General features: G+C 40.4%; 1 protein-coding gene across 5 annotated transcripts in view; it reads left to right on the forward strand.

Annotated features, from left to right (window-relative positions):
* The window catches only part of alpk1 (alpha-kinase 1), a 142,582-nt gene that overhangs the window by 101,324 nt on the left and 20,635 nt on the right, over window positions 1-20,623 (forward strand). For all 5 annotated transcript variants that reach the window (XM_072583629.1, XM_072583621.1, XM_072583611.1 and 2 more), the window contains 5 exons: window positions 3,059-3,118; window positions 9,716-9,802; window positions 12,162-12,238; window positions 17,851-17,946; window positions 20,243-20,347. In XM_072583629.1, coding sequence (XP_072439730.1) covers window positions 3,059-3,118; window positions 9,716-9,802; window positions 12,162-12,238; window positions 17,851-17,946; window positions 20,243-20,347 — 425 coding nt within the window. The remainder of the gene's footprint in view (window positions 1-3,058; window positions 3,119-9,715; window positions 9,803-12,161; window positions 12,239-17,850; window positions 17,947-20,242; window positions 20,348-20,623) is intronic.

Consider the following 20,623-nt stretch of genomic DNA (forward strand, 5'->3'; position numbering starts at 1 on the left):
CCTAGCAATTTAAAACGAGAGATGTCTGAATTGCTATACTTCTGATCAAGAATTTAACAAAACAGATTAGTATTGTCAGTTTTTCCCTATCTCTTTCAGCATATTCATTTTATTTCAGCAAGGCCACTTGACAATACAAACAATGCAGCTGCTAACTGATTGCAGTAACCCAATATGTTTTATCACACTCAGTAGTTACCTGGATTGCAGAAAGTGCTCACTGTTTTGTTGTCCCCATACACTATTAAATTGCAAAGTGTACGGTATCATTACTGAATACAGCTCTCTTTTTTTTTATTTTCGATTGCCTTTGTTAAACCTAAAGCCAGGTAAATGGCTATTTAAATGCCACAATGAAAATTCAGTGTTCAGGGCGAGTTCAACATGTATTATACTAACTGGGAAAAATGGAAAAGGAAATAAAGGGAGTAAAGATCATTAAAGTACTGCAAAGAAAATTGAAACAGGAATAGATAATATCAAGCAGAACGCACAATGAATCATTCAAAACTATGTTGTTCTCATTTGTCAAGCCAATAAGTTTGGAGATGTTGTTTCTGTTCATCCTACTGGTAAAGTGAAGTCCCATTGTGTGATCTTATTGTTTGAATGTGGTCATAATTCAGATGAAATTTATTTTCCCACTATTTTAACAGTTGTAGTTATTCATTTTTTGTTCAGTAAAAATAACGATCCTCATTGAATGACACATGAACTTTGTTCAGCGCCTGTACAGTCATATTATACATAATGATTTCACTTTACAGTTATTTTGTTTTCCACCTTTGCTTGTGACTTGGAGTCTTCCCTGTTCAGGTATAATTTTAAAAATGGTTTATGTAGCACCTTTCATGACCAAACGATATTCTAAATACTCTGCAGAAAGTGAACTGGAACAAAGAGCTGTGAAAGTTGAAGATCTGAAATAAAAACAGAAATTTCTGGAAAACCTCAGCTGGTCTGGCAGCATCTGTGAAGAGAAAGCAGAGTTAACATTTCTAGTCCAACGACCCTTCTTACGAAGAGTTTCTTTAGCAATTTCTGTTTTTGCTACAGCAAATGAAGTTCTTTTGAAATGTAGTCATCATTGTAATGTTGAAAACACTGCAGTCAATTTGTGCACAGCAATGTTTGCACGCACACAGTAAAGTGCAATGTGTCGATTGAGGGATAGATATTAGCCAGAACTGGGAAGAATTGTGATTTTTTCTTCTGTGAAATAGTGCCGTGGGCACTTTCATTTCCATTCGCAAGGTTGGGCACATTCCTAGTTTGGCATCTCATTCAAAAGAGACCAGCCCTTTTAGTGCAACATTCCCATCAATACTAGATGGTAGATTTTAACCCAACCTGACTTGGTTGGAATATGGTGAGATGCTAAAACTTTAAATCTTTCAAACCTGATATCAACCCACCTCCAACATGCTCGAGTCGAGGTTTAATAGAGAAGATATAGAGACAGAACAGCTAAACTGCTGTAACTAAATATTGTAATTAAAGTGGAAGTGTTTGGTTTAACATACTTAGCAAATTTAACCCTGTTGGCTGGGCTTCCTGGGAAATCCAGCAGCTGAATGGAGGGCCAAAGGGAAATTAGCTGCTTCCCTTTCCTTCAGCACCCCCCCCCCCACCCCCCCCCCCCCCCCCCCGCCAACCCCCACTCTGAACCTCCAATCAATATTTGGAGTTTGGAGCCTCACTGTAAAGATTGCGAAAGTCAACCTTCTCTGTGATTCAGGGATTGGAGTTTCCCGATGCTCCCACTGTAGTGTCAGGGAATTTCTGTTGCAATCTGCTCTGGATTGCATCCTGTCGATGATGCAGCAGTTACATGGCTGTGCATCAGCCTGGAAGGTACAGCAAAAGCGTTATTCTGTGATCGTTACTGCATATCTGAAAATTAAAGGGACTCAGTATTGAAAACACTGGCAGTGCACAGCATGTGAATTGTAAAGGGAATATTTCTCACTGTCTTGTCAATCAGACATACCTATGGATGGGGCACCTATCAAAGTGAAACTCCTCAGCATGCAGAGAAATCCAGGCTTCCACTCTGCCGGATACATAGATCAGCCCAGTCAACAGTCAGCGCAAGTTGTCTCTCTAGACAGTGTATTCCATTAAAAAGACATCTATATTTTAGAGATTAACCCTTTGACATTGATGAAAGAGAAGTCACAGAGACCTCCAGGTAGCTTGGTACAGGACAACACTGGTAAAAGGCTTGGAGATATTTTTGTAAGCACATTCTCTCAGCCAGGCAACATTATATTTCAGGATCAAAGAAAGCAGAGAAAATTATTTAAGTTCTCTACTTTGGGATGTTTTGCTATGTCAAGATGCTACAAACAAAGTATTACTTATTAATCATTAAAAAATATATCTTGATACAATGCCCTTTACAGCTTCACATTTCAAGGTATTTTCCAGTCAGTGAATTACAATCACCATTGCAATGTAGAAAGTACAACAGTCAAAGAAAGTTCCCATAAACAGCAATGAGCCAAGTGACAAATAATCCATTTTTGATCTGAATTTATTCAAGGTGAGCGATGAGTATTGGCCAGATATTGGGAGAATTTGCATTTTCTTTTCAATGAAGCATTATGAGATATTTTATGTCCAAATGAGAAGGGAGACCAAGGCACATTTTATCATTTCATCCAAAACACTACCTCTAACCATGCAGTATCTTATGACTCCGTGCTACAGTTTTAGTTAGGTTATACGCTCAGGTTTTAGGAATGCGACTTCAGTGCACAGTTTCAGCTATGTCAGGAGCCTGTAATAAGTCTCATTGTCTCCTGAATAAAAAGAAGAACTGCAAATGCAGGAAACAAAAACAGAAAGTGCTGGAGAAGTCAGCAGTGTGGCATTGTCTCTGGAGAGGAAACAGAGTTAATGTTTTGAGTTCAGTGACTCTTCTTCAGACTGTTTGTCAAACCTGTATAGAGTATAATGTTCCTTGTCTCACCACAGTCACTGCAAACTGTCATCTAAAGAAATATTGCATTATTAATTCTTCCCGAATCAAGTAACATTCTTTTAATGTTGACAGGCAAACTTTTGAAAGCTGAATACATCCTGAGCAGCCTCATAAATAACAGTGGGGCAACAGGTTAGTGATTACTTCAGTAAAAATCACTCTCTCTTTTATATGTGTGTTTTGTATCAATATATGATGAATGGCGTTTCTACTTAATTTCTGTCCTTGCAATCGTTCCGGATAACTTCAGCTCACTGTCTCAATAAGCGTATCATCTTTCTGCTGGCTCTAACAGAAGGAATCACTGTTGATTAATTAATGGGAAATAAACCACAGCACAAGCAATAAACATAGGGGAACATAAATTTTATTATGTTGTGATCGTTAATGCCTCTATGAAAATAATGACATATTTAAGTAAAATAAGAAAACACATTGAAACCCGATCCATCACATCTATTCCTCTGTGCAGCAATAAATTCTAGACTATGATTGCATAGTTCCCAGGAGTACTTCATCCAAACATCCCATTATGTTCTCCACCCCATTTGATTTCCAGCATTGAAGACCTCAACTCAAAAAGTTGCTTCGTTGTAGATTTGTTTAACTGTAGGCCTTTTGTCATTACTTATGCATTATTGGGAGTTTATTTTCATTTTGATGTTTGTGATGGATAATGGCTGTGATTTATTTACAAAACATAGGAGTAGACCATTTGGACCTTCAGCCCTGTTCCGCCATTCAGTAACATTTTGTCTGGCCAGTTTGTCATCTGAATTCCACAGACACATTTATTCCTGAAAACATTTTGATTCTACTTCCGAGAAGAATCAATCTAACTCCACCTTAAAAATAGTCATCTCCACCACTTTCTAAGGCAGAGAGTTCCACAGTCAGACAATCCTCTGAGAGAATTAAAATCCCCTACTCTCTATTCTCAAAGGAAAACCCCAAATTTTAAAACTGTTGCTTTGTCCTGGACTCACCCACAAGAAGAAACGTCCTTTTCATGTCCAAATTGAGAAATCTTTTTATATTTTTATGAGAAATTAGCATAGTATAATGTAATCAAAAACCTTGTGAAAATCATTCAGGATCGTACATATTTCAATCAATTCATTCTTCACTCTTCTAAACTCTGATGGATTTAAGCCCAGCCTGTCCAATCTTTCCTCATCAAACAATCCGTTCATTCCAGGAATCAAATGTAGTAAACCTCCTTTGAACCATCTCCAATGCATTTATGTTCTTTGTTCACTAAAAAGACCAAACCTGCACACAGTGATGGAGGTGTTGGCTCACCGATGTCCTGTATATCAGTGGGGGTCAATTTTTTTTTCTATTCAACAAACGAGTGCAAATTCCACATCTTCTCCAACACTTCAATCTCTCACTTTCTTTGTGCATTGCAATGCTGTTGACTTTCCTGGCGTGGCATTCAAAATGATGATACTAAATGCATCTAAAACCATGGAATTACAGAATGGTAAAGCACAGAAGAAGGCCATTAAGTCCAAGTTGCATATGCAAAGTCTCTGGTAGAGTTATTCATTTAATCCCACTCCCCTGCATTTTCCTTAAACCTTGTGAAATTCCTTTTGACATACTTATTTCATTCTCTTTTGAATGGTTCTAGTGAAGTTGCTACCACTGCTTTCCAGATCAGAACAACCCATTTTGTAATGGATGGATTTCGTGCATTCCTAGTACCATTCTTGTAAAGCCCACCTGCACCTTCGCCAAGCCTAGATATCCATTCTGAGGTATTGTGCCCAGAATGAAAAAGAGTGCTCCAGCTAATTTGTCAATAATACAACTGCTTTGCCTTTTAAACTTATGCCTCTATAAATGAAGTCAGACATTACTTTCCTTCAAGCAATCCAGACTGACATTTTATTTATTAACATGTGTCAAAAATCAAATGCCAGTTAAAAATATTCACTGGCAGACAATTAATTTTAGAGAGTTAAATATGTTCTGACAAAGTGGATTGGAATAGAAATTATTGGCAGAGCAGTCTTTAAACAAGGAGGCCTTTAACATAGCCATTTCTGATCATGCGGCAGTGTACATGGAAGTTAAGGCTGGTGGCGATGGGACAGGCTCATGGCACTGGCTCGTGGATCCTTTTCTCCTGAAAGATAGCCAGTTCATTGAGTATTTTTCATGGAAATTTAAAATTTTCTGGGTCACTAATTCGGATACGGCCAGGAATCTGTCGGTGCTTTGGGAGACTGCCAAGGCCTATGCAAGGGGTTTGATTATTTCTTACTCGCCGACCTGGAAGCAGCAGAAGTGAGAGCAGCAGTGTATCCTCGAGGCGCGGCTGAGACTCCGAAACAGCAGATTACTGACCTCGGCCACTCTGAATACTGCACTCATTCAGACAGCAAAGAGGGAGATTTCCTTTGCAAAACAGAGGTTGTTCGAGTATGGTGATAAACCAAGTAGGTATTTGACGTACTTGGCCAGAAGGAAGAGTGCCCCCCAATCTGTCACATCCATTAGACTGTGTGCTGGTACTATCACCTGCAATCCCAAAAAGATTAATACAGCATTCAGGAAGTTCTACTCTGGGTTCTACTGGTCAGAGGAGTGTGAAGACAGATTGGCGAAGATGGAGTCCTTTTTTAAGACCTTGGCCCTACCAGGTGTAACTTCAGAACAGGCATCTCTTTTGAATGCCCCTCTGACAATCTGAGATACAGGAGGCGGTGAGGCAGCTCCAGGGTCGTAAGGCGCCTGGTCCAGATGGATTTCAGAGCAAACTTTATAAGGAGTTTATAGATAAGCTGCCCATGCCAATGTTGGAAAAGTACAATTATTCGTACAGCCAGGACTGCCTCCCATCCTTTCTGCGAGAAGCAAATGTTTCTCTTGTTCTTGACCATCGCAGAAAGCTCCAGAGGATTGCACTTTGTATAGGCCTATATCGTTATTAAATGTGGATTTTAAAATATTGCTGAATGCTGGCATTGAGGCTGGAGTAGGTCTTGCCCTTCATTGTAAAGGAAGACCAGATAGAGGTCGCAGATCCTCTAATAATATTAGAGTGCTAAATATGGTTCAGATGTGCCAGTAAGGTTTGATTCCAGGCTTGGTAGTCTCCTTGGATGCAGAGAAAGCATTTGACCGGGCAGAATAGCCATACCTCCTTTATGTCTTGCAATGGTTTGGCCTTGGAAGTGTCTTTGCCAGGTGAGTGGCAGTGTTATATAGTGACCCTAAAACAGCGGTTCTCACTAATGTTCTAAGGTGTGACACCTTTAGCATTGACAGATGCAGCCGACAAGGGCGCCCCCCGCTCACCGTTGCTATTTACATTGGTGATGAGCAATTGGCAGAGGCCATCCAGAGGGACCCCAATATAAATGCCCCGGAGGTAGGATCAGGAAGGCATAAGATCACCCTTTATGCTGATGACGTTCTTCTCTTTCCAGCCAACCAACGATATCTGTGATTAATTTATTTGGCTCTTTCTCTGGGTATAAAAATCAACTTTATCACCCCAGCCTTCAATCAATTATACAAAGCTAACTTTGTGCAAGTTGCTAGAGAAGATATGACAGGACTTTCAGCGCTGGGAAGATCTTCCGATATCCTGGTTGGGTAAAATAGCTCTGGTTAAAATGAATGTTCTTACTCGTTTATTATATCCCATGCAAATGCTCCCTTTGTTACCCAGGCAGGCACTATGGAGACTTAACACTTGGATCAGCTCTTTACCTGGCGTCACAGGTGGCTTCTTGTGAAGTTTGCCAAATTGCAGCTTCCATAGGGGATGGAGGGGTGTGGACTTTCCAGACTTTAAGAAATACCAACTAAGTTCCCTGCTATCCCTGTGTGGCTGATTGGGCTTGCCAGGACCCACAGTCAATTTGGCTGGACATTGAGGCCTCCCAGGTAAAATGTCCCCTCATTAATATGTTGCTCATGGACAAGATGAGGACTGTTATGGACCATCGCAGAAATCCAATTGTCCTTAACACGGCTAAAGCATGGAGAATGGTGCAACAAAGTGAGGGCAATTTACAAAACACTTCCCCGTGGTAGGATTGGTAGGATTCCAGCCAGAATCAATGGATTCTGGCTTTAGGCTCTGTGAGTCCAGAGGAGTTTCCTGTTTGGGAGATTTATTTGATAGGGAGGTCATGATGTCTTTCAAGCAGCTGATCTAAATATGAATTATCTAGAAGGGACCTCTTTTCTTTTGTTACTTTCAGATTAGGAACTTTATACAGAAAAAGGCTACATTAATGGTTAGTTCCTATAAGTGGGATATGGAGAAGACAGTCCACGGGCACTCTCTTGGTCAGCACCCTCTTTCATTTATTAGAAGGTAGTTTCTTGAAGAACATCGAGCGGTTGTGTAGAATCTGGGCTCAGGAATTGGGGGTGGAGATCTCACCGGAGGAGTGGGAGGATATTTGGGAGAATGTAAGGAAGATTTCAATTTGCAATAGGATGCAGGCTATGCAACTGAAGGTACTCCACAGGATTTATTTGGCACCGGTGCGGCTTGTGAAATTTAAGACAGGAACGTCCCCAGTATGCCCCAAATGTAAAATAGATGTTGGTATTCTTACTCATTGCTTGTGGTCATGCCATAAGCTTCACAAGTATTGGGGCGGTACAGCAAGTGTTTTGGAAGGGATCTTGGGAACCGAGGTCAAGGTAGATCTGGTATCCCTACTCTTGGGTTTGCCGAATCTCCCCTCCTTGGATGCGCATGGGAAGAAATTGTTTAGTATTCTTTCATTTTGTACGAGGAAGAACATTCTGATGAGCTGGGTATCAGAAAATCCCCCAGGACACTCAGGGTGGCGTAGGTTTGTTATGGAGTAGATCCCCCTGGACATCCTTACAAGTATGGTGCACTAGAAAATGGAACTTTTTTATTGGATATGGTGGCCCTTTTTGAACCATATAGATGTGGACTTATTAACTATATTGGTTGGGGCATTTGTGTAGCCATGAGGGCTGTGTCTGCCGGCCCAGGGGTCCCTAGGAGGAAGAACTCTGAACAAATACGGGTATGCTAACTGATGCTCTCGGTGATGGGGAGCTATGGTGGGATTGCGCTGAGTGTCGTAACTTAAAATAATTTAATTTAATTTGCCTAGGTTCAACTCAGTTTAATTTAGTTTCTTTGTTTTGATTTAGTTGTTTATTGAACTGTAGTTTGTGTACAGTTGTTTTTCTCCTAGATTGTTTGTGGTATAGAGTAGTTTGTTTACGGATATTGTTGTTATATTGTAAGATTGTTCTATTATTTTGTCATAATTTTATATTTTTGTAAAAATTTCAAAATCTTTCTTAATAAAAAAATAAGGGAAATCCTCAAAAACCAGTGGCTAGAGTACAAAATAGACTTTTTCCTCTCAGGGCTAAAGGAAGGATGTGGATGACTAAAGATATAGAGGTTAAATCAAATGATTAAAGACATAGAAGCCACAGTAATTAGTACCTATTCAGTCAAACACTTCAATGTAATTGACAGATAATTGTCACCACTAGGCAGTTTCTGTCAGACAAGACTTTTTAACAAGATTGCACTTTCAGCATTCTAAATCGGAGTCTGACTGTTAATGTAAATTTTATTTGAAAAAAACACTTCCCAGAGATATCCAGCCAAATGCACAAATTAATAAACGTACCTTAAAACACTACCCTCGGTTTACTTTGTTCTACCATATTTGTTTTGCTCCTCTACCTACTTCTCACCATTTGGTAATCTATATTACAATTGGCATAAGTGTCCGAAAGCAAAGTAGTTATACACAAGTGTCAGAGCTCTGTGTGCTTATATTAACATCAAGCACAAATGTACCTGGAAGCTTAGCTTGTACAACTCTTGTTGCTAGACAACCTGCCTTAAAGAGACAGGTGGGTCTTATCAGATAGGTGTTTGTTTTTGGAATCTTGAATGAAAAATGGGCTTTCTTCTCCTTTAAATTGCTATGGAATTTTCTCATTTTTTCCGCTGAATTGACACTATATTGGTACAGTGTATCCCACCACATCTTTAACAAGACATCATATTTAAAGGGACAGAATAGGAATATCAACTACAAGCTGCCTTAACAGTTTCTAAAACTTTTGTCTAATCCTGTCCAGACCACAAATGGCCAGAATACTTCTTCCGTCTTCTCATAAAACAGATAAAACAAAAAAAATCCCACAGGTATAACTGATGTCTATCCCTATTTCCAAACATCCATCATGTGTACACAAAACTGTTTACGATTTTCATTGACAGTAAAATAGCATAAGTAGAACAGCACTGGCTTCATTGGTGTGAAATTCAACTTCAGCAGCAGTCCAAAATGGATCACTAATCCAATTAACCTCCCAATCAAAATGCTTTCACATTGACTTTCATTCATTATCGTAATAAACTTCACTCCTGGTGACTTTTGCTTTGATGATCTGGGTGGACAGTTACAAATCTAGCAGCCCTCCTAAGTAAAAGTTAACTGGCTAGAGACTTGAGCAGTCTAAATTGTACCTGTTACATAACACCATCTGCTCCAGTGCTTCCTGGGATTTATTGCACTCATTTGACAGCATCTGCCTAGGAAAAAAAAATCTTATATCTAATGTCATTCTTAAATCTGATATAATTGATTTGGAAAGCATAGAGCCTCCAGTGCAGAGTAATGCAGTTCCATGTATGTAATTTTATTTCATCTTTCTACGGCCTCTTGCATTACTACTTGTGATCTGCAGGTACTTGGGTCTATGAGAAGACAAGTGACCGAACATTGGTGCAGGCTGTCAGTATTCAGATAAGGGGACAGATCCTACAAAAACTTGGTAAGATCAAAGACAGATTTAACTCCTTCGGTAACATACTATTTACTTTGGTAATATTATGATGTGTTCAGCTGGTGTATTTTGGAGCTCTTCATTTCCAGTTGGCAAGGGTCTTACCTATTATAGAGATTTATAATCAGCCTTATTCAAGGATGTTATGACAACTCTGGAGCAGGTAGAACCTGAATCCAGGTCTTCTACCACTACTACAGTGTCACACGACCCTTGCATCCCTCCTTCCTTAACCTGTTTTAGATATTTCTAATCAAAACGTCCAGAGATATTATTACATAAGCATCTCTGGAACTTGAATCCAGGTGTTCTAGTCTAGAGGTAGGGACATGCCACTCTACCACAAGAGCTCCCTCCAACACCACTCACTTATTTCCTTATAATAAACCTAGTTGTTATTATTGCTGAAAATGTGTTTCAGGTCTCCCTGAAGAAGGGCTCATGCCCGAAACGTCGATTCGCCTGCTCCTTGGATGCTGCCTGACCTGCTGCGCTTTTCCAGCAACACATTTTCAGCTCTGATCTCCAGCATCTGCAGTCCTCACTTTCTCCTAGTTGTTATTATTGTCTGAATCCAAATACATCCCTCTGTTTTGTATGCGTTATAACTTCACCCGCTGGGGAGTGTTTATACTCTGATCCTTATTGACAGCAGCCTGGTCAGGGCTTCTCAGGTCCATTATCAGTCAAGAGCTACCCTGATGTTGAGGGCAGCTATTCTCACCTCTTGTCTGGCATTTGGGTCTATTCTCAATGTCTGAATCAAGGCTGTGATGACACCGACACTGTTAGTGGAACCGAATGAGTATCAGTACAGGCGAATATTGGTGAATAGGTGGTCTGCTAGCATTGTTGAAAACCCTTCCCATTATTTTGCTGACGGTTGAAAAGAGGTTTCAAGGGAGGTAACTGACTGGAATAGATTAATGTTTCTGAATAAACCCTGCCTGGCAATCCGCCACATCATCAGTCAATAACAATGTTGTAGATACATGGGAACATTGTGACTCAACAATTGACTGGTCCTAATGCACACATTTTCAATGTGATGGCTGGGCTCTTGTCAATTCCATCGCCCTCAATTGATTGTCAGTCCCCAGTGCACTCAGTTGCTGGAGTGGGAATGGTGCTCTTGATGGGGTGAGTTAGCAGACAGAAGACTGTGGAATTGCACAACATACCAGTGGCACTGTGACAATCCTTTGCCACAACCCACACCCTAAATGTAGTTTGTCACAGTAGGGCCGGCATTCTTTCCCATTTGGGACACTTAAATGGTCAACTAATGGTCACTTAAGAGCCTCCTTATGCCACCACTGAGTGCACCCACAGTGCAGGAGACCAAAACCCAATTGACCTATTGATTTGAGGGTTAGGCTGGAGAGGAATTGGGAAGTGTCCTGGTCAGACAACCTCAGAGGCTCCACACAAAGTGTGAACTATCCTCCTATCCTCCCCCACCCCCCCCCCACTTCAACTGTTATCCACCGCCCCACTACTTCCTTTAATACCCATTGCCAAGCACTGCCAGCCTGGCCCCAGTGAAGCCAGACTCACCTCAATGTCTGGGTTCCATTGCTCAATACTTTCACTGGGCACTATTGCAGCCCCATATGTGGCCACTGTTCCAGTGGAGCTTCTGGGAAAAGAGCTTCCAGCCTTTTCCTTTTAGAGTGCAGAGGGCCCAACTCCAGCACAATGGCCATTAAATGACTGCCAACTGGTGAATTGGCTCACTATGTCATTTATGATGGGGGCCCAGGGAGAACAGTGAGAGAGATTATCCATTTTACACCTTTGGCTGAAGTTACTTCAATCATGTCTCTTGCACTCCAGCTGACAATATCTTACCTGAAAATGGAACATCCCCTCACTCTGTTAACTGGTAGCTCACTACCATGCTTGACTGGATGTGGTACTCCTTTATGAACAAATATGACTTTAATTTGCTGCTTGTGTGAAGATCTGCACTGTTTTAAAAGTCAAGCCATTTTAATGTCATTACCATAGAGTCAAGAGGGCATATCCTCAATTGATCCTATATAATAATGTAAAACCTAAATGAATAATATTAAGGCCAAGTAGTGAAAAATTGGTATCATCAAAAAGCATGTGGAATTTCACATAGAAACATGAAAGCATTCGTAAATACAAAAAAGTAGAATTATTAACACTTTCATAACCAGAAAAGGAAAATGTATTTGAATGTATACTTTCTGGCTAAGTTGTCTAACTTTGAGGCATGTGATCCCAACACTATGTCCAAGGTGCTGCTGAGCTGAAAATAGAATTCTATTTCAGAAAAAGAGTCTAGAAATCTGATGTTTATTTTCTGATTCATTTTTAGGGCTATGGTATGAAGCTGCGGAACTGATCTGGGCTTCCATTGTGGGATTTTATGAGCTTCCTCACCCAGATAAAAAGGCTTGTTTGATTTATATATTCATGTTATAATTTTCTGTGAAGTGTGTTTTCCACTTAAGCCTCCTCTTCTCTGAAAATGGCAGCCCATACTAGAGTTTGGTTTCACAAGCACCTTTCGTGCTTTAGATTAGATTCCCTACAGTGTGGAAACAAGCCCTTCGGCCCAACAAGGCCACACCAACCCTCTGAAGAGTAACCCATCCAGAACCCCAGAACCATTCCCTTATCCTGCATTTACCCCTGACTAATGCACCTAACACTATGGGCAATTTATTATAGCCAATTCCCCTAACCCCCACATCTTTGGATTGTGGGAGGAAACCAGAGCACCTGGAGGAAACCTACAAAGATATGGGGAGAATGTCTGTGTGGAGTTTGCACAGTTTCCTGAGGCTGGAATCGAACCTGTGACCCTGGCACTGTGAGGCAGCAATGCTAATCACTGAGCCACCGTGCCGCCCCCTTGAAATATAAAACAAAGGTATCAACTGCATCAGCCATTATTCATGTTTATTGAGTGTTAATGCAACCTTTTTTCTTTCAAAAATTCTGCTTACCAATGCAGAAGGAGTTCACTTCCAGACCTATGTTTTTATGGAGTTTTAGAAGTCCAGCAGTGTGTCCAAGATCCAAGAATTCCATCTCCCACCCCACAGTTCTGATTGGTTCCATTTTCCAGTAGAAGAATGAAGACCAGAAGGAAATCAGAAGGGCGAAAACCAAGTTGGTCATTGAGTTCAAACATGCTATTTACTGTGGAGCCTTGTCCCCCAGTGTGAATGTTACAAACTTTTAGAGTAAATGCGAAGGGAAGATAAATTCTATGGAACTGTCAAGTTACTCAAATTCCCTGCCCATATGAGTTGAAAAAAAAATCTTGTGCTCGCAGTTTCAATTTTTGTTTGTTGACTTTACACTAAGTACTATTGTTATGGTATTGTTACTGTTTGACAGCTTCTACAAACTTCCACAGTTCAGGGAGCTGTAAGTTCACAGTCTGACAGCTCTGGAGACTATTGAAGGTTTATCCTTCTTTGATGTGGGCTTATGAATACAAATAGTTGATTTTATATGGAGTTAAGTACTTGAGGTAATTTAAATGCATTGAATGGATTTTTTTTAATATAATCAAATTTGTAAATAGGTACTTAAAGTTGTATTTCATCTCAGTATGGTTTCTGAGGTCAGTCCAAAGTGGATATTAGTGGGTAATTGATGGGTACTAGTTGACATGTAGGATGTAAGGACAAAGCGATGGGTGTGGGGCTATGGGTTGGCATAAATTGGCTGGTTAGGATCTTTAAGGGGCCATGGGGACAAGGGTAGAGTGGGTGGGGTATTTCATTATTTGACACTAATGTGACATAAGAGCTATGTGGTCATGGAAATAATAGCACATTGGTTGAAAGGAGTTTCTAGAAAGGATATTTGCTGAAAGGATTTGAACAGTTAAAGGTGAAATTAAAAAGCATACTCTCCAAAGTAATAATCTCTGGATTATCACCTGAGCTAAAGGCAAACTGGTGTAGGATAAATAAAATATGTTAAATATGTTGCTGAAAGAGCGGTGTGGGTGGAATGGCATTCAATTCTTTGGGCACAGGTGCCAGTACTGGGGTGGAACGGAAATGCTTTGGCGGAATGGGCTTCACTTGAACCATGCTGGGACCAGCAACATAACAATCCAAAAAACTAGTGCTGGAAAGGGAGCTTTTAACTAATTAAAGGGTTTGAATGGAACAGGTAGGGTCACAAACTTAGAAAAATATCAGTAAAAAGGGTTGAAGGGGAATAAACTTGAGGCTTTGCTTTAATGCACATAGTATTCAAAATAAAATATGTAGATTAACAGCACAAATGATATGAGACATGGCAGCAAGGAGATCAAAGCTGGGAACTAAATAGTTAGGGATATGTGACAGCTTGAAAGGACAGGCAGGAAGGAATGGTGGTATTATTAGTATGGTTTGGCATAAGTACAATAGAACTGATCTTGGAACAGACAAATGTAGCACCCTTATCAGTGGAGGTAAAAATAAAAATGCTAAGTAAACACTGGTGGGAGTAATCTATAGGTCCCCTAGCAGGAGCTAAATGGTAGGGTAAAGAATAAATCAGGGATTAATAGGGAAATTAAGAGGAAGTACATTAATGATGGGTGATGGTAAACTCCACATAGATTTGGATAATCAAGATTGGCAGACAGGGCCGCAAGGAGGAATTCATAATCTAGGAAATTATCCTGAATACACTATGTTGTGGATCCAACTAGGGATCAGGTTATTTTAGATCTGGTGACATGTAATGAGGCAGATTTATTCAACAATGCTGGAGTAAAAGATGCCCGAGGAAACAGTGATCATAATTTAGTAGAATAAACAACTGTGCTAAACCTAAGCGTAATGACAAAGGAATGAGGGCAGAGTTAGTTAAAGTGGACTTATAAAGAAGTTTAGCAGCAGACAACTCAGAAACAATTGTAGACATTCAAGAAAATAGTTCATGGCTCACAGCAAGGATATATTTCAGTGAGAAAGAAGGATTCTAGCAATGATAAACCAAAGAAGTGAAGGATAGTATCAAACTGAGAGAAAAAATATACAATGTGGAAATGATCAATGGTGGGTCAGAGGATTGGGAATGTTTTTAAAAAAAGAATTTGATGAAAAGAGGGAGAAGATAAACTTTTAGGCTAAACTTGTAAGTAATATCAAAACAGGCAACAAGATGTATGGATAGAGAGGGGCCAAAGTTACATTAGCCCTTTAGCGAATGAAATAGGGGAAGGAAGAGAATCAGCATGGCTTCATGAAGGGGATATCATTCCTAAAGCATTCATTAGAACAAACATGATAAAAGGGTAGCATTAAATATGACATATTTAAGTTTTCAGAAGGTATTTGAAAAGATAACACATCTAAGGCCATTTAATAGGGTAAGAGCCCCATGGTGTTGGAGATAATATATAAACATGAATAGAGGATCAGTGAACTCACAGAAGACAAAGTGGGCATTTTCAGGATGGCAAATTGTAGCTAGTGGAGTGCCATGGGGATTGATGTTGGACTACAATTACTTTTTAAAAAATAAATTAATGACCTGTACAAAGAAAGTTAAAGTACCAAAGCCAAAGTTGCAAATGACACAAATATAGATGGTAAGGCAAATGGTGAGGAAGACCGAGTCTGCAAAGGGATATAGACAGATTAAGAGAGGGGGTAAAAAACTTAACAGATGGAAAATAATGTGGGAAATGTGAAGTTATCCATTTTGTCATCAGTGTGTGAACTCAAAAGACATGGGCACAGGAAAAGGACAACATGGGTATATCAGCAACATGTGAGGTGCCAAAGGACTGGATGAGTACTAATACTGTTGTAATATTAAAAAGGAGGAAGGGATAAACCTATAATTTCCTGGCCTATCAGCCCAATCTGTGGTGGGGAAGTTAGCAGAAAGAATTCTGAAAGACAGAGTATATCTGCACTTGCATGGACATGGATTAATGACAATCAACCTGGATTTGTTGAGAGAAAGTCATATGTGACAAATTTGATTGAATCTTTTGAGGTAACCAGGAGTGCTGACAAGGGTCACACATGTGAACGTTATCTACATAACGTTAACAAATGCTTTTGAGGTCTCTCATGGCAATCTGGTCAAGAAAATAAGAGCCCATGGGATGCAAAGCAAAGTGGCACATTGGACCAATATTGACAGAGGGGCAGGAAGCAGCCAATGATGGTAGAGGGATATTTCTGTGACTGAAAGACTGTTTCCAATGGGATTCTGCAAGGGCTTATTGCTGGGGCCCATGCTGTTTGTGATGGAAATTAATGATTTGTACATAAATGTGCAGCAGGGGATTTTCAAAAAGCTCAGAGATGACATGAAAATTGGTAGGTTGTTAAGTAGTGAGGAGGAAATCAGTGGACTGGTCAGAGAGGTGGTAAATGAAATTCAACCTGGGAAAGTGTGGAGTAATGTACTTGGAGAGAGCTAACAAGGCTTACGTTTCCATGGTCATACCATTTAAATGTACTGAAGATCATAGGCACTTAGGTGTGTGTATCCACAAATCCCTGAAGAGGAAAGGCAGGTAAATAAAATAGTCAAAGTTATATGGAATACTTGCCCTTTATTTGAGGCATAGGACACAAGAGCAAGGAGGTAATGTTGGAACTGTATAAACTCTGGTTAGGCCACAAATGGAGTTGTGTGAAGTTCTGGTCACTACACCATAGGAAGAATGTGATTGCAATAGAGGAAAAAGTGAATGTTTACCAGGGCGATGCCTGGGCTGGAAGGTTTGAGCTATGAGGAATGATTGGATAGGCCAGGGTTTGTTTCTGTGGAGCAACACAAACAAGTTTTTGTAAATTATATGAAACTTTTAAGCGTTTTGTGTGCATTCTGGTTCATGAAGGTTGAGAGAGGCCTGACTTAACATTATGAAAGGCTTCGATAGTGGATATGCACTTTTTCCATTACTCGTGGAGTCAATAACCAAAGGACATTTAGGTAAGAGATAGAAGGCTAAGAAGGAGGTTGAGAAGAATCGGTTGAGTCAGAACCAGCAGTAGTTAGATATTTATTTGCATTGTCATAGCCTCCAGGGCTATGGGCCAAGAGCTGAAAAATGGGATGAATGTAGTCAGACCTTTGTTGTTCTGCATAGACATGATGGACTGAATGGCCTCAATAGAACTATTTAATAAGATACTGTAGGATCTTGGCTCAATCTACCAATTTACTATCTTCTATGTGTGAGCCTCGTCCTGCGTGTTCTTTTAAATGAAGCACTAGGAGAAGATAATCAGTCTCACACTCTTGATTTATTTTAAACAGTAAGTGGACAAAGCATGCAGAGCTCTGGGTCTAACCCTTTTCCCCTGACCAACTACCACGTGTACCAGTTCAAAAAGTAAGACCTCGTTCTGTCCCTGCCCCAGTCTTTTATACAATAAAAAACGTCATACACACACTGAGGTAGAATTATCTTCTCATTGGCTGTTGGTCTGACTCCATTCTCCTCCTCCTCGCATTCCCGGATGTTTGACCCCACGTAAGCTTCTTTTGCCCGCGAAACGGATCATCACGTGACCTCCTTGGCCCACTTCCGGGGCGCGAAACAGAATGTCACGTGATCACCTCGCGCTCTTCTGGGCGCGAAACGGAACGTCACGTGACCGCCTCGCACTCTTCCGGGCGCGAAACAGAATGTCACGTGACTGCCTCCTGCGTGGGTTAGACAGCATCTTCACAGGCTTCTGACTGCTGCAGAGATTCACGGTCACAGCCAGCCTTCAGTTTTTTGTGTAAGCCATATATTTACAATACATGCCTCAACTTGTGGGTGAGTGCACTTTACGCCTCACAGGTTCTCCCTCCACTGTTTGGTGCATAAGATCTCTCCTCCATCCTTAATTAATTTAAGGCAGTCAGTATGTTACCACTACCCCATGTAAATTTAAGTTGTGCAGAGACTGATACAGATATTGATGTGAGCTCAAAATGAGAAAGGATATGGATGGGCATACAAGTAGTAAATGAACACTAATTTGTACTATTGGAATTTAAAACAATTTATGTTAAACCATTTGTGATTCTAGGGAATTTCCACTTCACTGGGCATTCTAGCTGACCTGCTCATTTCAATGAGTGATGATGATTACAGTCGATTTAAGGACAACCCACAGGTGGACCTGGTAAAACATCTTTGACTGTTTCTGTTTCTAACAGCAAGTGTTTGTGCAGTAAGAAGAGAAATCAATGGCCTAACCCTAACCCTATCGCACATTTAAAAATCAAAATGACATGGTTCAGGATTTGTGTGTTAAACTGAGAAAAACACTGGACTCTGGCATTGATGGATACGAGGGTCTACAACATGCCCCTTTTATCAGAATCCCCTCCTGTCAGGGAGGTGACCTTATAATTGGTCAGCCTATTAAGGAGAATGAGACAGTTTCCAATGTCACAGGTCCATCCAGAGGGCATGCAATAATGACAGGTTAACAGCCCCACCAGGAAAAGCAGACCGATGAAAACAGGGGAGGAGACACATCGGTATAGGACTGCCTTTCTGACTTCAAAGTACTCTGGAGAAGAATGGGAACCCATTTGGCTGCTGCATGTTGAAGTAGTCAGCCAGTTTATCAATCAGGGCCCCACTCAAGAAGCATTTTGTGCCCATGATAGTTTAGTACTGAAATTAGAGCAGCCCCATGCCATGATCAGAAGGAGAGGCAATGGCCAAGTGACATTATCACTAGACTATTAATCCAGAGACCCTAGTCATGATTTGGGGATCTGGGATTGAATCCCGCCAAGGCAAGTGGTGGAATTTGGAATTCCATTTAGCGTCTAATGATGACCATTATCAAGTGTCAGGAAAAACTCATCTGGTTCATTAATGTCCTGGCCTGGCCCACATGTGACTCCAGAACCACAAAGGAGTTGACTCTTAACTGCTTTTTTGGGCAATTAGAGATGGCAATAACTGCTGGCTTAGCCAGCGCTGCCCACATTACATGAGTGAATTTAACAAGCTATCTTTATAAGAACTGTATACCTTAATCAATTGTATCCATAAAAATACACTGCAAGATTTACGGAAAGACTTTACTTTTGTATCAGTGCATCCGTAGATGAACAGATATTAAACTCTGGTCTGGCATAGTATGCAAAGCAACTTCTGTGACATTAGCATTGGAGTTCTCGATGGCTTATGTACACTTACAGTCAAACTTACTGATTCAAATTTCAGGGATGCTGTCACAGCAGGTTTCAATGTGCTGGTATATCAGATAAAGGCAACCATTAGGCAGTATTTACAGACTTCAGAACTGTCCAAACATGAGGGCGTTGTGAAGGAATGCAGGACAACATGAATGCATCTAGCATAACCACAGATCTGTCCCTCAGGCTGGCCCCAATCTGACCCATCAGTAATATCAGACAGGTAATTAGCACTAAGTCTCAAGTACCAATTATGGCTGATTGACTGCACTGTCCTTTGTGTTCAAATTAGCTGCATTGCAATCATTCATGATGTTCCTTTGTTCATCATTAATTCAGGGACCCAGCAGAAGATGGTCACAAACTGCATCAGATATATTATAGAAAACAGTTGGGCAGATTTACTTTTGCAGATGCACTTTTTGGAAAGCATCTTAAATTTGGGCCAGGTTTGCCTCTCATTCTCACTGCTATTAATTCCTCCCTTTCACTATTACTCTTCTAATGTGTCATTATCGGGACTTTGTTTGACCTTCTTTGTCCTTTGTCTCTGAGTGAAAAGGGACTGTCCTCACCAACAGGGCAGGGAAGCACCTTTATCACACTGACTGCAGCAATTGAAGTAGGCAGCTCGTCATCACTTTCCCAAGAGTAATGCAAGAAGGTCAACACATTGCTCGTTAGAAATAGTGTATACCAAGAAGGAATAATAAATAATTATAAAAATTAACATGAATGCTGAGTTGAAGCATGTTCACAAATTATTTATGAAACCCTGATCCTGTTCTCTCAATCATCAAGACGTCTGAATCAGCATGTTCAAATTGGCAGTAAAAGCTTTGTTAACCATTCTAACTGACATACGATCTTCTTGTATCAGTGCTCTGCTTCTGTCTATCACTGAAACACGGCTTACAAGATCCATTGGCTGTATTCTAGTCCCCTGGAAGTCACCTGTTCACTCGGCTTTCCTTCTATATCAAGTACATCTCAAATGTAAAGGTATTTGGCATTTTGTGGGAAATGGGAATTGCTGTGCATGGGTTTTGTTTTGCCACGTACCATATGAAAACTGAGATTGAAATACCTTTTCGTTCATGTAGGGCACAAAATTGTACATGGCGTGTCAGTGTTTCAGTCACTACCCTTACTGATAATTAAACAAGTCTTTTTACATTTCTTCAGTAATACAAAATGTGCAAAATTTTCCAATATATTTAACAGTTAAACTAATACCACTTAACTTTCTTTTTTGGTTCTCAGATTCTGCTTGAAGAGTACACTGACCGACTGTTGTCAGCTGCTGAAGCAGGGAAACTGGCTGCAGTGCTCAGTCAGTATAGCCCACTCTTTGTGCTGACAAATTTGGTGAGTATGGGACCTCTAGCAGGTGGACAATGCGTTTAGTTTTAAGTCAACTGAAATTACTTCGACATGATAAACCTCAACCAGAAATGGACTCTTAAAAAGCAAATACAGATCAGGCTAGAGATGAAGAGTTACTACAACATTTAATGTGATTTAGTGCTTGAAAACTGTTGCTGAATTATTTCAGTAATGCAAACTAGAAAAGCTCTCATTAATCAGAACCTTTTTATGTCCTGTTGCTTCTGCTAGTCTGTAGTTTGTATAACTAATCTGTTT

Source organism: Chiloscyllium punctatum, chromosome 1 (genome assembly GCF_047496795.1).
Source record: "Chiloscyllium punctatum isolate Juve2018m chromosome 1, sChiPun1.3, whole genome shotgun sequence".
NCBI classification, from domain to species: Eukaryota; Metazoa; Chordata; class Chondrichthyes; order Orectolobiformes; family Hemiscylliidae; genus Chiloscyllium; species Chiloscyllium punctatum.